General features: G+C 43.2%; 1 protein-coding gene across 15 annotated transcripts in view; it reads right to left on the reverse strand.

The window, feature by feature from the left end:
* TBC1D24 (TBC1 domain family member 24) overlaps nt 1–14543 on the reverse strand; it is a 33398-nt gene extending 18855 nt beyond the window's left edge. The window contains exons 1-7 of one of the 15 annotated variants that reach the window (XM_074885417.1): nt 14468–14543; nt 13591–13718; nt 10830–10883; nt 10589–10675; nt 3836–4126; nt 2790–3033; nt 14–1048 (exon numbers count right to left, since the gene is read on the reverse strand). In XM_074885417.1, coding sequence (XP_074741518.1) covers nt 14–972 — 959 coding nt within the window. In that variant the 5' untranslated portion in view covers nt 973–1048; nt 2790–3033; nt 3836–4126; ... (2 more) ...; nt 13591–13718; nt 14468–14543. Of the gene's footprint in view, nt 1–13; nt 1049–2789; nt 3034–3831; nt 4127–6195; nt 6468–10588; nt 10676–10829; nt 13719–14467 lie in introns of those variants that run through there. The other 14 variants (XM_074885416.1, XM_074885415.1, XM_074885418.1 and 11 more) reach the window with 14 other exon arrangements.
* Nucleotides 14544–15849: the final 1306 nt, after the last annotated feature.

Here is a 15849-nt window from a genome sequence, read left to right on the forward strand (position 1 = left end):
ATGAGAGCCCTACCTTTTCTGCTTGACCGTGATGCCCTTCTGCTGCAGAGCCTTCTCATTGGCCATCTGCAGGAGCTGGATCTCCTTCCGTGAGAAAAGGCGGATAGCAAAGGCTTTTTCCAGAAGCCTCTCCGGAGACACTGACTTGGCAATGTCTCTCACAAAAGCTCGAATGTCCTGCTGTATGCTGTCAGACTCCATGGGCTGCCCGGCTCTGACTTTGTGAAAAAATTTCAGAAGAGCCAGCGCAACACGATAGAGAACTTTGTAGCCCTCCACCAGAAACACATCAAAGACCCGAGCAATGTACACCATAGGCAGCTCTCCGAAGAGCCACCGCTGCCAGTCGGAGTAAACCTCCAACACGTCCTCGGACACTGCCACCATCAGCTTGTGTGCTGCCTGACAGTACTTGTTAACCAGGTCACCAAAGGTCATGCAGGAGGACTCAAAAGCCAAGAACGTCTGATCGATGAGCCGCTTCGACGGGTCATTGCAAGCAAGGATGCGACAAACCTGTTCAAAGCACTCTGCCTCATCTTTGCTGTAGTGGAGGAGCAAAGCTATCACAGAAGGCAGTGCTGGGCAAAATGATATGTCTGGGAACTGATTCGCAATGCACAATATAATCTTCCTGACTGCCCCGATGCCTTCTGCATTCAAGCAGTACGTGGGGACCAGGCTGTTATCCACAAACTCTGGTAGTGGAAGGGAGCTACTGTTACGTTTTCCAACAATCTTTACAACAATGTCCCGGTACACATTTGCATCTGGGGTCACTGTGCGACATGGGATATTGCTAATTAGTTTGTGGTACACTTTGGCTCTCAGAGAGTGGTTCTTGGCCCAGTAGCCCTGGCGGGCCAGCTGCTTGAGCTCCTGGAACTCTGTGCAGGTCAGCTCCTTCGCATCCTGGCTCTGGACAGTAACATCCATTTTGTCCCAATCCACAAAGCGGTTGTATTCATCCATGGCTCCAGGAGAAGCATATCAGATAAATCATGAGAATGGAGACCTTATTTGGTCATTAAATGACTTGCAGCTTTTTCTGCAAAAGTAAAAAAATAGAGGCTTGAGTAACAGGTAATCTCCCATTTTCTTTAGGAACACACACATACATTCAACTTGATCCTGCCATGCCAAAACTGTTTCCCAAAGCAAGGAAAGTTAAAGACACGTGCCTTTTTATTTTTAAGCCAAACCTTATTTCCATTCTGTCAGTAACTCAGACTGAAGGAATTTATCAACGGCCAGCCAAGGGGCTGATTCTCAGGACTTCTCCACAGGAAGCTGATTTCCCGAACTGAAGGTCCAAGCTGAGGCATGGACCCTTATGTTAACTTCTCACTTAGAAGAACAGAAGCCTCCCACTTCAAAAATATCCATTGTAAAGCCTGTTCAGTTTGCAATCCCTCTTTCTAATTCTCTGGGGAAGTAACTGTTATTTATACCACAAGGACGCAGTCTCATGAGCAGCTTACGTTGTCCGAAGACTGTGTGGCCAGTGACAAGATATGCCAACCTACTGCTAGCCACAGCCATGCGTTCCCAGTGATTTCTTTGTGCTGGTACTAGCACTAGCGTGGCCACACAGTCACTGAGATTAGTTTGTTAATCTGGTACAATTTTTCTTTTCCATTGGATAAGCAAGATGTGCAGCTGTATGGTCAGCCAGATTAGTGCCAGAACAAAGATGAGTGCAGGGCAGAACCACCCTTTCTGGCTGCAGTACAGGCTCAAGCCAGCTTCAAACAGCTTCATGAAACTGCTTCTTAATTCTCTTGAGTACTGCACTGGATTTCTGGTCCTGACCTTGTGCATGCTTCTATGATCAAATCACCCTCTAGAGGGCCTGCTATCACCAATATTAGATTTTAAAAACGCACACTACTGCAATAGCACCAGCAGCTGAAAGATCAGGTTCTGGCCTCTAGTTCCTTGAACCATGTGTTTACATGATCTACCAGTTGATCCAGCTTTAAAGTACCCCTGTGTCCCAGCAGACAGCATGACTGCAGTCACTAATGGCCATATCTGAATCAGCTTTAATCACATCACTGCAAAATTAGAAAGGAAGATACAATAAAATGCACTAACAGCAGGCAACAGGTTTGCCCAGTGCTGGAATGTCTCTGCCAACGTGTCCTCAGTGTCAGATTAAAGCTAGGAAGCACACGGCCATCAATGCTGCACATTCTGCAAAGGCAGACAATCCCTATAAAACGCAACAGGCCTATAAAACTGTTTTGTACAATTAAGACATTACGTAGCAAGGTTAAATCAACAAAAGCAGTTACTGAAATGCTTCCAAAGAACCCTTAGCCATTTCTGTGTCACCAGACTGGAGAATGCATGGAACTTGACATTTATCAGCACGGTCTGTCGTACAACAAGTGCAATTAAAATGATTTGAAACTCATAAGGTAGATACAACATCAGAACAGACAACTCATCCTCCCTACTTTACTACAGGAAAGTAAAACAAACATTTTGCCTCAAGTAGACAGAGGTTGGTAAATATACACTTAGCTTGGACAGCCATACATTTAATTCAGACAGTTTTAAATTCTGACTAAATATTAATCTGGGTATTTTGGAACTGCAGGCTGAAACTCCAAAATTTAATTCCTCTTTTAAAAGGTTGACAGCAACAGACAGCAGCCCTCCAAGAGAAGGCTTTTAGATGGCTCTTTTCTACCAAATATTTACTACTTTTTTTTTTTAAAATAAAAAGAAGATTCTTTTTGAGCCATCTTTGTACAACATAAGAGCAATACAGAAATGCTCACCATTTCTTTTCGTTGTATTCTTCCACATCTGAAACTAGTTCTCGGACTGTAATTAAAGGAGGCAACACATTGTCCCGACTTCAGTTCTGAAAGCGAGATATCTTGCGACGTTTGGAAATGATACCTCTCAATGTGAGCCGAGAGCGTGTTTCAGGGTACGCAAAGACAGTAACAGTAGGTTACCAGTCCATCACAGAGACGATGTCAGCTCCGTGGAAGCTAACGTTTTTCTGCCATTCTCCACCTGGGAATCACAGGGAAACTCATTATCTTTAATTCAAATCCTAGAATAAGATACTTGTGGAGAAGTGAAATTTAATCCTATTTAGCAGTGACCAAAGCACGGAGATACGAACCATTCTGTTCATGGCCATATCAGTAGAGAAACTATTATTATCCTGTGCTTCCAGGAGTCTCCACTATGCAACAACTACCCCCTTCTGCCACCATCCTTTGGGAGCTGCTTATATTTATATAAGGGAGGGTTAAGTAAAGTTTCCATCATACGAGACAACTTCTAAGATATGCAGAGTTACATCTTGGCTGTCCTTTTTCCTGTAAGCTTCTCTCTTCTCCTTACTCTTTCCTGTCTTATTTTCCATCATTCAGAGACACAGGCTTATTTAGAGGTTTCATCAGAAAACCATTATTCTTTCTGGAAGTTACTGTCCATTCCAGAAACTAATGAATATGATGAGTATGTGCTCCTCAGCAAGCTCACTGAAGTCTGTGGCTAGAGGATGGAAGTCAGACTGCCAGAACTTTTGATTTGAGCTTACACTCTTATACATACTTTGACTGGGATAAATCTGCTGACTCTGCAAGTAGGTCTGGCTGCTTATGCTTTTCAAAGCTCTAGATGCTGCAAGAAAAAATGACAGCAAAGCAAATGGGCATTGTCAAGGTTGCCAGAGCATGACCAGCTCTTAACTGTGCTTGCAAAACCAACAGAATTAGTGTGCTTCAGTGTAATGGTGCATAGCTCCTGACACTGTGCCAACAGCTACTGTAAGCCAGCAGGCCTCAAATGGGGAGTATTTACTTGCCAAAGGAGAAGAGCGCAAGAAGTCTCAGGAAAATTCCAGCCAGCCTTCATCTCTTCCTCCCACTCCTTCCAAAACTTCCTCTATCCCTCTGGGCAAGTCCTCTGTCTTCTGGCAACCATGTAAAGAGCAATGATTAACTCTGAGCTGGTGGGAAGAGCAGACGAAAACCGTCTCGCATTCAGTAGCGAAAGGCTGGTTGTGGCTGTGTCCTACCACATCTCTCCTACCACAAGGGAGCAAGCAGGCAGTGCAGACTGTTGTATTTGGAGGGATGGAAGGCTGGAGTGTCAGCTAAGGAGTAAAAGTAGAGGAGGATGGCTGTGTAAGAGTGCATGCCTGTATCAAAAAGTCCCATCTTCACCTAAACTACCTAGCTTTCACATATAAAGAAGGGGTAAGACACAGGCAGAAGAGAAAAAAACATTTCAGAATTCAATGTTTGTATAAAGATAAGGTTAAAGGCAGGCAGAGAGACCCATCTATACCCCCTTATTGCAACAAACCTCTTTCCCTCTAAGGTAAATTTAGAGAAGTTAGCATCATGTTGTGGTAAGTGTCCTCTAACCGGACATGGGGACAACATGATGGATCAGCACCTGAACTGCACAGAGTACTTGTTAGAACAGAACTATAAGGGGATTGTAAAAGTTAACAAAATATTTACATTACTCATAACAATAACAAAGCTTGAAAGTTACTTATACCTTAAAAGTTCCCCTTAAAAAGGGGAAGCAGTCATTATCTTTTCTAATCAGACTGACTTTCACAAAACAGTAGGAATTAAGACAGAACAGAACCAGGAGAAAAAGCCTTTTTCTTAGTAACTGCCATACAATTTTGAGATTGTTAGATCTATTAGTCTATAATGGAGCTCTTCAGTTAAGTGCAATATGAAAAACCCTGACACAAGTGAGAAATAGAACTTGAAAAATGCATATTGAAGATATGCCAAAAATGGCTGCAGAACAGGCAAGAGTTTTCAAGGTTACGTTTAAACTACAAAGCAACCAAGTAATCATTACAATTCAAAACCAAGCCATGACCATGGTAACTGGAACTGGCATGATTTCAAGTCAGTGACTAAATTTTTAGGAAGTATTTAGCTTGCTAGTCTAGCCACATTTTCCATTCCATTGCTTTAGTTCTTCCCATTGTCATTTGGGCTACTTTCAGAAGACAGCTGAAAACTGCACTGAATTTGTATAAAATATACAGCAGTGAAGCTGAGCATGACAGTCAAATTCTGATACTGCCTGTGAAGAAAAATTCTATGAAAGTGTCTAAAAAATAAAACAGCAGGAAAAGAGAAGATTTGAATTACGACTTACCTTCATTATGGGGAATATAAGGCTACAATTTTACTAAAGATAACGCGGCTAGAGACAACTTTGCTAATTCCTGCATTTTGGAAAACAAAATTATTAAACTGAAATATCTGAAGTAAAACTAACCCAGAGGACAATCATTTCTTTCAAATCCAGAGGACACGCAGTACTCCACACTAGTGAAATATTTACATTCTAAGCTTCTTAAAATAAATTCCAAATTTGGCAAAAACCTGAGATTATGATTTGATATTGCTTTTAATAATCACAAAAAAGTTTCCTAAAAAGAAATTATAATTAATCAGAAAAACCTTGTCCCCTATTCCACTTAGGTATTCTTGCAACTTTGCGTTCTGAAAGTTTGACTACAAATTAATAGCTTATTAAGACACTTCATTCAAATCTAGCGTAGCTGCTCTGTAACAAGAGCCCCAAACTTTGAAAATAACATTTTTCATCTTAACCACAGACAGTTACAACACCTTTGATTCAGCTATTTGCTATGTACTGTACAGATACAGCTAGATACCGATGACAAAATTTTGGCATGCATTTTTATAATGTGCTAACAGAAAGCAAATATTTTCTTTTGCTGCCCTACAAATCATGACTAACGCTAGACTCCCAGACCTGCAGCACATTGTTTGCTGTTTATACTGTTGAGTAATGATGTAGCCAGGGTAGAGACTCAAGTCTACTCTCTTCCATAGCCTCATTAAACTAATCCGTTCAGAAGGCACATGAAAAGATAATGAGAACTGCTTCCTCAAGTCTGCTAGATATTAGTCCTCATCCCAGGAAGAGAAAATTAACCCCAAAACTATGAGTAGATGATTTCTCATCCTTGAGGAATGCTCAACCACGTCTGAGATGCTTGCTTCATACACCAAAGAAGCTGACAGAAGAATGAAGCAACGCAGCAAGACAGTTAATAACTGCAGAATAAAAGACAACTAGCAGACAGTTACTCTGTCCTCCCCGAGTACTTTGGTGCATTCTGCAGTCTTCCCCAAGCTCAGACTTACAGCAGCATACCTTGACAACTCTGCTACATGGAGCAGGAAGCAAGACTGGACAGCACCCTTCCCCCAAACACCTCCTGATCCGAAGCACGTTTTGTCACATTTACAGCTTCAGGTATTTCCTATGCCACTCATCACTGAGGAAGACGTATGCATCAGAGCCAAAATTAAACACTCCGTTTAACACTAGAGCAAGCTGCTCAAGTTGCAATATATGTTTTCTGTACATGTATATATACTTGAAAGGAAAGTATATTTGTATTAGCAAGATTCAGGCTGAGACTGTGATGAGCTAGTTGTGCTTGTGCATCACTTGAACGGCAAAGCCTTCCCTGTAGCCTGCAGACAAGGCTCCTCATGCTACCTGGCCCAGCCTAGCAGATGTATTGTTAAATCCTATGTGGAAAAGGCCACTATTTTTTGGAACAGAAGGATAAAAACAGGAGTATACATTGCATACAGGAGCAATTAGTTCATCTTGTGCAGGAGAGCAATTTGGAACACATTGATGCATTCTGGAGCAATGATCCTTTCCAGTAGAGTACACAGTTCAATGGATTGCTTTAACGAGGTTAAATGCCGTTCGATCTCTTTATCATTTGCCCTAGGCACTGTGTGCAGCACAAGCTGGACCCCAGGAATACAATTCTGGATAATATTCTAATACTAGTTCACCAATAACAATAGGGTATTAGTTAGCTGCTTCCTGCCGGTTTTTTGATATTCTTTTGGGACAAAGTCTAGAAACATCTCACTTTTCCTGAGTAACTGATAAAGACCTGATAGAAGAGTACATTACAGGGCAAATAATTTTAGGCATCTACATGATTTCTCTTGCGATGTCACCACTGCATACGAAGCACTGTCACAGAAGGTTTGTCCTAGAATCCCATGCTTTCATTCTTAGGAAAGTACTATTGCCTTCTTAATCAAGGTCTTTAAATTATCTGTGATTAATCTATCATGTACTTTATTAAAGTCAAAAGTTCAGACACAGAATGAGCTCTTCACTGCTGGCCAGATAAGTGACAGTAGCTTATATTTAGAATGAGTATGCCTCATATCTGCAAGCAGCGATCCTCCTTCCCATCCCCTGCCCTGGGCTGACAAGCACTTCTAATGCTCAATCACTGTGAGCTGTACTGATCATTAACATACCACCGAGGTACAAAATAAACACACAAAACCCAAACAAAAGTCTGCAAAAAATCGCAAAACACTCTTGTTGAAAAAATGGAAGAGAAAAGAAATGGTTAATGGTTCCACAAAGGGTCAAAAAGGCTAAAGAACAGAGCATTGTAAGATGATACTGGATGGTAAATGTTATCAAAGACATAGATCAGGAGCTTTCTGTCCTGCCTACATCAAAAAAGCGAGGAACAACTAGTAAAATTAAAAAGAGAGGAGAATTCCTGTCTTTTTTCCCCCCAAAACCAAAAGAAAACTGCATTTAAGCAGCAAAACTATTTTATATGATGTATTAAAAATGATCCAATTAAAAAAAATAATCTGACAAAGTAGTGCAGAAAAATCAATAGAATTTTCATATTATATTGACTGCGTTTTCCTTCTGGTTTCTTCCAAATTGTAAGGATGAAAAAAAATCCCTCATATTGTACTAATTATTCTTCTTCCCTTTGTTTCGAAAGCTGAAGTAACTAGAAACAGGTCTCCCTTCAACAGCAAACTCTGATGAAAATTTTACACTGAATATGCAATCTTCAGTCTTCAATTTTATTTTATTTGTTCTTTCCCTAAACACCTCAGTTTAGATCTTTCTCCATTTGGAAGTACAGTCTAGTATGTACAGCCGAAGATGCAGTGTAACTGTCAGTGAAACGCTCTGACATGGTAGCAAATCCGTGTGCAATAAAACAATCCATTTTCTCGCTCTCCTGCATCGAATGCTCTGTCAGTTTGAAGTCTGTCACCTCTAGATCTCTCTCCACTACATTTACTGGCAGAAAAATAACTTTAAATATCCACGCTCTGAACTGTTCTCCTCTTAGACATAACGTCTGCATTTGTTTATGTTGAACACAGATGTGTTTCTTTTGCTCCTATTTAAACCTTCTCTACAGGAGTACATGTAACCATGTTTTATTTCTTAGGTGTTCATAGAGTTTCTTTAGGGCAGGAACAGCAGCTGACAGCACAAATAGAAACACACATAGATTTTTACACGTAGAAGACACAATCTTAGGTGTGACCTTTCCTGCTATCTAAGAGGGGTGTTTGCCAAGAAGCATTTCACAGACAACGGCAATGTTTATGGGTTTATTAGTGTGAGAAAAACATTCAGAGGTTAAAGAGCACATACCCCCTAGACCTGCTCCTCCCACTCTCTGACCAGCTTCAACAGACGGTGATTATTCCTTTTCACTAGTTGTGATGAAGTATCACAACAGTGTGCCCAGGAGTTTTCTCTGAAGCATTTGTTTCCTACTCTGGGCCAGCCTTTACAGGGGACCTGTGCAACTGCCAAGCTCCTTCAACACTTCACATCCCAAACTGCAGTGGGTGCAGGTCCCAAAACTAATGCAGCCAGCCTGACTACAGCATAACAAGCCTCCCAGCTGGCCTCAGACTGCCACGGTTGTATTGCGCTGAGAAGGAGAATGCAAGCTGCTTTGTGGAGATGAACTCACCCTTTTACAAAGCCCCATACCTCAGCACTCTCCAAGTCATGATCTATACTAAGTATAAAACCAGTACCTGGGTTTTTTTGGTTTTATCCTTTTGTTCCAAAAAAATAGTGGCCTTTTCCATGTAGGATTTAACAATACATCTGCTAGGCTGGGCCAGGTAGCATGAGGAGCCTTGTCTGCAGGCTACAGGGAAGGCTTTGCTGTTCAAGTGATGCACAAGCACAACTAGCTCATCACAGTCTCAGCCTGAATCTTGCTAATACAAATATACTTTCCATTCAAGTATATATACACATATACACAGAAAACATACATTGCATTGTACATAAATATATCATATATATACAATATATAGACAAATATATATCCCATTTTTAAAAACTAATGCTCAAATTCAGTTTCTTCACAATATTCACATTCATCAAAAATATGTCCACACAGAGGAATGTTGTACATTCTCCCTTGCAAAAGGTTCAAAATATGAACTGTGCCATTTAAAGTCTGTTAGGAAACAGGCCAACATCCCAATTCCCCACATCATCTTTAAAACAAAACAAAAAGACAATTTAATCACCACAAGTATCAGTGTGGATACTTATGGCAATGTAATTTGTCTGTTAAATTAACTGGTAGGACATGTTTATATTGATTTAAGACCTCCCAGTGCAATATATGAATATACAAAGTGTTAATCTGGCAGTGCTGGAGATCTTAAGGGATACCTAAATTAGGAAATGGGAGATGAAACAGTAACCCTGGTCTAATCGAGCACGTAAGTCCTCACTCTCTGAGCGAGCCTAAGGAAATTGCTGCATGCACTCCTTGCCTCTGTAGTAAGCAAATGGGGAGGTAACGCTCTATTCATACCAGCAGTTATCACTAGATCTCGTTTATTCCAGCATAAATTTTGTGCTTCCATAATTTCAGCCAGCAGCTAAAAACGGGTAGGAAAATCTTACCATCTCAGACTATTTCATTATTCTCTGCACTAAGTACCAAGGGTACAGAAAGTTTCTCTTGGAAAACAAAAGCCATTTTACAGTAAGATGAGCATATAAAAATTACAAAGTTAAAGCTGTCATTTTATACAGAATCTATTTTCTTTCAGCTCTGCAAAACCCTACAGATTTTTTCCCTTTCCTTCAAGGTTGCTCGGAAGAAAAGCTTCAGTAATCTGGTATCACTGATAATGGATTAACCCTGTCCTGAAAAAAAAGGGTAGATTATCCTGCATACGAGAGAGAGTTCAGAACCAACATCAAACCAGTTCCAAATACACTTTACAATTAAAGGAGGATCTAATCTCAGGCAGAATGTCAGTAGTCGCATTTCAGGGAACTTGAACAATATATTGCTTCATTTTGATAGTTATTTCTGCAGTCTTTCCAAAGTTATGCTCTATTAGAAGTCCAAAAGTAGCAACAAGTACCTCCTCTGCAGCAGCAAAGGTAGAGAAACAGCATTTCATAATCAGTGTAGAATTCCAAGGTAGTCCTGCATTATTTTGATTACAATTTTAAAATCAAAGGGCATTTGTAACAACAGAACAGCTGCTGAGTTTCTAACCTTACTATTAGTATATATTGTTAATCTCTAATCATACTATAGGGGTAAAACTTTGGGAAGACTAGCCCTGTTAGAAGGTTATTAAGAAAATCAAGGGGCTAGAGCACAGGATATATAAGAAAAGGCCTTGCTGTTGACCGTGTTCCTTACCCATAGGCTTGTTCTGAGTAAACTTAAAGGGACTTAACATACCTGTCATGCCTACTCCTCTGTCAAGTGTCACTGCACTGCCCAATGGATTCAAAGTCTCTCAGCCTGATGAGAGGCCTTGCAGGCATACTGAAATGTAAATCAGGAGCAGGAATCTTGTTTCCGCGTGGAACCAGATTATAAAGCAATGTATACGGTGAAGATATTACCCGAAAAATGCCAAACAAGAAGAACCCCAACACTCTGTCCCCCGCCCGACTGAAGTGCTTTTACTAATCCTTACCTTAGGAGTCACCCTTGTATAGATCTTCTTATGATTTACTCCCTTCTGCCGGGCCTGTTGGGGGTGGGGGAGGTGGAATTTAAATATTAGATTGTTTTTTAAACAACGCACTGGGCCACACCCGCATGCATCAGCTGCACCACTGACCTCCACACCTTTAAAAAAAGAAACCAAACCTATTTGCGTGCACTTTGGCTTCCAACCTTCATACTTGCAATTGTGGTATAGAGAATAAGGTGACAAATAGCCTCACAACAGAGAAGAATAGCTAATTAACCACATTATTAAAGTGCTTACAGCGTAAACAACTCATTGCAGTCTCTAAAACCAGGGTGGTAACTACTTTTAGCTAATGCTCTCATTGTGGCTTACTGCTGCGTTCCCCCTTGCCCCCCTCTCTCCGGGAAGCATTAATTCTGCATTAAACAGGCAATCTCTGGAGAGCCCCTCTCTTCCTAGGGCTGATAAAGGTATTTGCTGCACAGGTAGGGGATTTTCGAATACCAGTTCTGCAGCTTACAGTATTTAGATGCCCAGTTCTGAAACAAAAATAACTATATTCTGAAGATACGCAATGGACTATGGGTTTTGATCAGCTGACTTGCTGAGGGTTGATACGCCAGGCTCTTGTCCTATTAGGTAGAAAAGTTTGAACTGATCTGATGAACATTATTTTCAAATGAATGCTATTCAACCTAGCAGATTTTGAAATAACCCAGTTCTAGTTTCCTCCAAAATACAGTCATTACAACAACTTTGTGTACAAATTACTTCTCCCTTAAATTGCTCCCCCTTAAAAACGTAATAAAATAATCCAGTGCTGGTGTAGCTACCCCAAAGTTACACCTATTTGTTAACAAAATGTAGTTGCCTACACCCCAAGCACAATTAAGCATGCTCATTAACACAGACATTGTCAGTCTAGGAGATTCTTCTCAGTCTCTTTCCTGAGACAGTGGGAATCAGCAACATGTGGTATTTTGCAACATGGCTCAGGTAACTGTCCTCTAACTTTAGAAGTTTAAGCAAGAGGAGAACAAATGAGAAACAGTAAAGCCTAAGGGTGTGAACACCACAAAATATGAGAACTTTTGTATATTAGAGACCTTAAAGCAGTTGATTCTACAGCTGGACATCTGCAGCACACACTCCCGCCAATACACATGGACTTCAAGCAAGTCAATCATTAATATAGTGCAGTTAGGTCTGTCTGTTTTTATATCAGAAAGGTCGTGTGACTGCCTGATCAAGTACAAAAGGAGTAAATGGCTAAAGACTAGTATTACTTAGACAAAGTCCACTGCACCCTCCCCACCCCCAAAACACACCCCATGCAAATGTGTCAGAATATTGCAATTAAACCTGACAATAAAGGCATCCCCAAACGAGCATTTAAAAGAAATTTTAGTTCTTTAGTTCTCAGTCACAATTCAAGGCTATATATAGACGGAATATAAATAGCTGGTTTTCCTTTCAGACCGTTAACAGAGTTTATCTATTTTGAGCATTAACATACATCTGCCTGCTTCTGAGCATGCACCCATACAGCCTAACACAAGCAGTTTTAATGGCCTCTCCAACCTAACAGGCAGGGCAGGATGAATTCTAAAGAGCTAGAAGATTAGCAAGGACTAAATTCATGATCTGTTGGCAATAATTTGCATGTCACTAACTCTATCCAGCTTCAGCACTGAAGCGAAGGCACTTAGATCTAAACAAATGCCGGAGTAGTATTATCAGACTGCAATAACCTTGGTGTTGGAGATGGTGAGACACATATGCAGCGTGGACTGGTTTGCTTTGCTTGCTTGCCTGGCTTAAATTTATGGACAAGGTAATTTTAGAGCAGGAATAGCTTTTTTTTTTTTTTCCTGTTTTCTTTACAGTCCAAATGACAAGACTGATCAGGAGGAGGAGGCTTTTTCAAGATTTCAAATTAACAGAATGAAGAAGAAAAGACAACCAAGGGGAGAAAACAGAGGTCGCAATAAAAAGAAAGAGCTGGGAAAAGCAGAGGTGCTTAAATATGTGACAGGTCCACAGACAGCCTGTTAGAAACATTTACTTAGCAGCATTTAATTATTAACAGCAAAAAAGAGAAGCAGAAAGCTGCTTTCCCTTGCATTCAAATTCTAGCTGCAGGAACACCTGCAAACTTTCAAATATTAATGACAAAAAAGACACTCAGTACAAAGATAGCTAATTATTGTGCAATACTATCCACAGCCATTTTGCAAATTACAAAGGACATAAGTATCATGCTTGGGTTGCTTGGAAGCAACAAAGAGCTAACATAAAATGCTGCTGGAGTGCTTGGATTCGAGTTACCAGTGCTGTTCCTGCAAAGGAACTATCTCAGAGTCTTTTGCAACATGGTCTAACTACTAGCGAATGCACAAAGAAGGAAATTGTAACTTTTCTGAGTTAGGGAATTCCCTTTTCTGGTAACACAGAGCCCTGGATGTGATACATGTAATTTCTGTGCTCTGGGTATTCCTGGATGCTCTGACAATTCTACCGGGATTTCCCGTAAGCCAGAAAAGCTTTCAGATACTCCAGCTTCCTATAGAAACTAGACGTAAAAACGCAAGGTTTTAAGATAACACAGTTCAGTATAAAACCACCCACTTCCCTCTCATCACAGCTACACAGCACCTGCAAGATACCATCCACCCGGGGCTGGAGTCAACTAAACACACTGCAGCCACTCGGTTATTTGCTCTCCTGCTCGCAGGCCCAGAGAGGCCAAGGAACATTTTACCAAGTTGTAGTGGACACCCTAAATCCAGTGTTCAGCTGGGTGACGTTCCGGCAGCCCCAATATCCCAGTAGCCATCGTCCACTTAAGGATGTGGTGTCTATACATATTTGTGTTTCAGAGAGCAGTTCCTAGATAAAGACCAACATGACATACAGTCATAACAAAATTTTACTTTTGTGATAGAAATTCTAAAATATTCAAGGAAGAAGCTGCAGAACACAAGCTTTGGGTTTAGAGAGCTTTTCATGGGAATATCAACTGCCCCTTTAATTGGGACCAGCTTGAAGAATAAGTGTAAACCGTGAGTATTTGCATTACCAGTCACCAGAGGGTCCGTCTTTGCCCCATCCCCATGTCTTGACATATTTTGCAGAAAAACCAAGCGCAGCAGCACAGTATTAACCCGTGCACTCATGCCAAGAGGCACCCACAAGCCGTTTAAATGCCTTCGAGAGTCTCCACGCATCGAACAAATCAGCTAAATCCGAAGCCTCCCAAGGCCGGCTCGCAGCTCCCCCGGAGACCGACAGCTCCCGGAGGGGCCGCCGGTGCCACCGCGGCCACCAGAGCCCACGGAAACAGCGGCTCGGGGCCGCGTCCTGACCCTCCCCCGGCAGCTCCTCCCCAGCCCCGCCAGCCCCGGCCGGCAAGCCAAGGCCCGGCACCGGCAGCGAGTCGCAGCGCGGCGCCCGCGGAGGGGCCCGACGGAGGCCGGGCTCGGGGCAGGCCCCCCGCCCCGGTCCTGCCCGGCCGCTTCCCGGGAAGGCGCCGCCGGGGTCCCGCCGCCCGGCACCGAATTCCACACCCCCCCCCGCCCTAGCCGGCTGCCGGCAGAGGCTCTCCCGCCGCATCCCGGCCGCGCGGGGACCGCCCTTACCGTCGCCGCGCCGGTCAGGCCGCCCCCGGCGGGACCGGGAGGGGGGTGTGGGGGGGAAGCGAGCGGCCACCGCGCGCATGCGCAAAGGGCGCGGCGGGACGGGAGCGCGCATGCGCTCTGTGGGCCGTGCGGGCACGTGCGCGGCGTCCCGGGCGTTGAGGAGGGGCGGGGGGGGGGAGCTGGGAGGTGGCGGGGGCAGTGGGGGTGACAGTGAGGGGTGGCGGGCGGCTGTGGGGGTGGTGGCGGTCTGTGAGGGTGGTGGGGGGCCGTGGAGGATGGGAGTCCGTGAGGGTGGTGGGGGGGCTGTGGGGATGATGGGGAGCTGTGAGGGTGGCAGGGGGCTGTGGAGGACGGGAGTCCGTGAGGGTGGCGAGGGACTGTGGGGGTGGCGGGGGTCTGGGGGGGGTAGCGGGGGTCTGTGAGGGTGGCGGGGGTCCGTGGGGGCGGCGGGGGTCTGTGAGGGTGACAGGGGTGGCAGTGAGGGGCAGTCCCGGCACTGCAGGCAGGGCTGCTGGGCACGGCAGCGTTGGGTGGGAGGTCTGGGGCTCGTGGTTCTGCACTATTTACCAGTCTTGCAGAGGCTTCGGGTGAAAAACTTAGAGCAAATACTAGATACAATTGTTGCTTTAAGAACACTTTAAGATCTGAATAGTTTTGTGCTCAGTAACAGTGTGACTGCTTTTTTTTTTTGCAAGAAATGGATTAATTCTAAAGATGAAGGACTTCCATAGTGTTTATTTGACTTGACTTGGCAGCAGCGTTCTGTTTATGACTGGATAAATAACTGCCACATTAAAGATTACTAACTCAGAATACTTAAATGACCAATAAAGTACTAATCTTTTATATGGAGTTGTAAATGTACACAGCTTGGTAATGCAGGCTCTTGCCAAACAGATAACAGATCCCTTACCCAGGAGGTTTACAGTCTAAAAGAAACCACAAAGGACCACAAGGAAAGGTCAAGACATGGTAATGAAACGTAAAACACAAAGAGGAGTTGTAGCCATTGCAGCTGGATTTTAAACAGGGTCTTAGAGGCGTTTTCTTATTTATCTTAAAGCTACTGGGCAGCGATCAGAAGCCAGATGGACACAGCATGCACTGTGCCAGGGTTTCAGGCGCTGCAGTGACAGGCAGTGCTGGGTCTGCCTCTGACGGTGGCTAGTGCTGCGGAAGGCAGGGCAGTCCCGCTGTGCAGAGAGTGGCTAGGCTGGTAAGAGGGTGAAAGCACTAAGCAGACCTGTTAATATGTGCTTCCTTCAGGGCTCCCTTGTGACTGGCTGATACTGCTGTGGAGAGCAACGAGCTTGTGTCGCGGAAGCACGTGATGGAGCCGTTTCCAGAAGTTTTGCTGAGAAATCATCCGGTTTATCCAAATT

This window comes from Strix uralensis, chromosome 16, assembly GCF_047716275.1.
Source record: "Strix uralensis isolate ZFMK-TIS-50842 chromosome 16, bStrUra1, whole genome shotgun sequence".
In the NCBI taxonomy this organism is placed as follows: Eukaryota; Metazoa; Chordata; class Aves; order Strigiformes; family Strigidae; genus Strix; species Strix uralensis.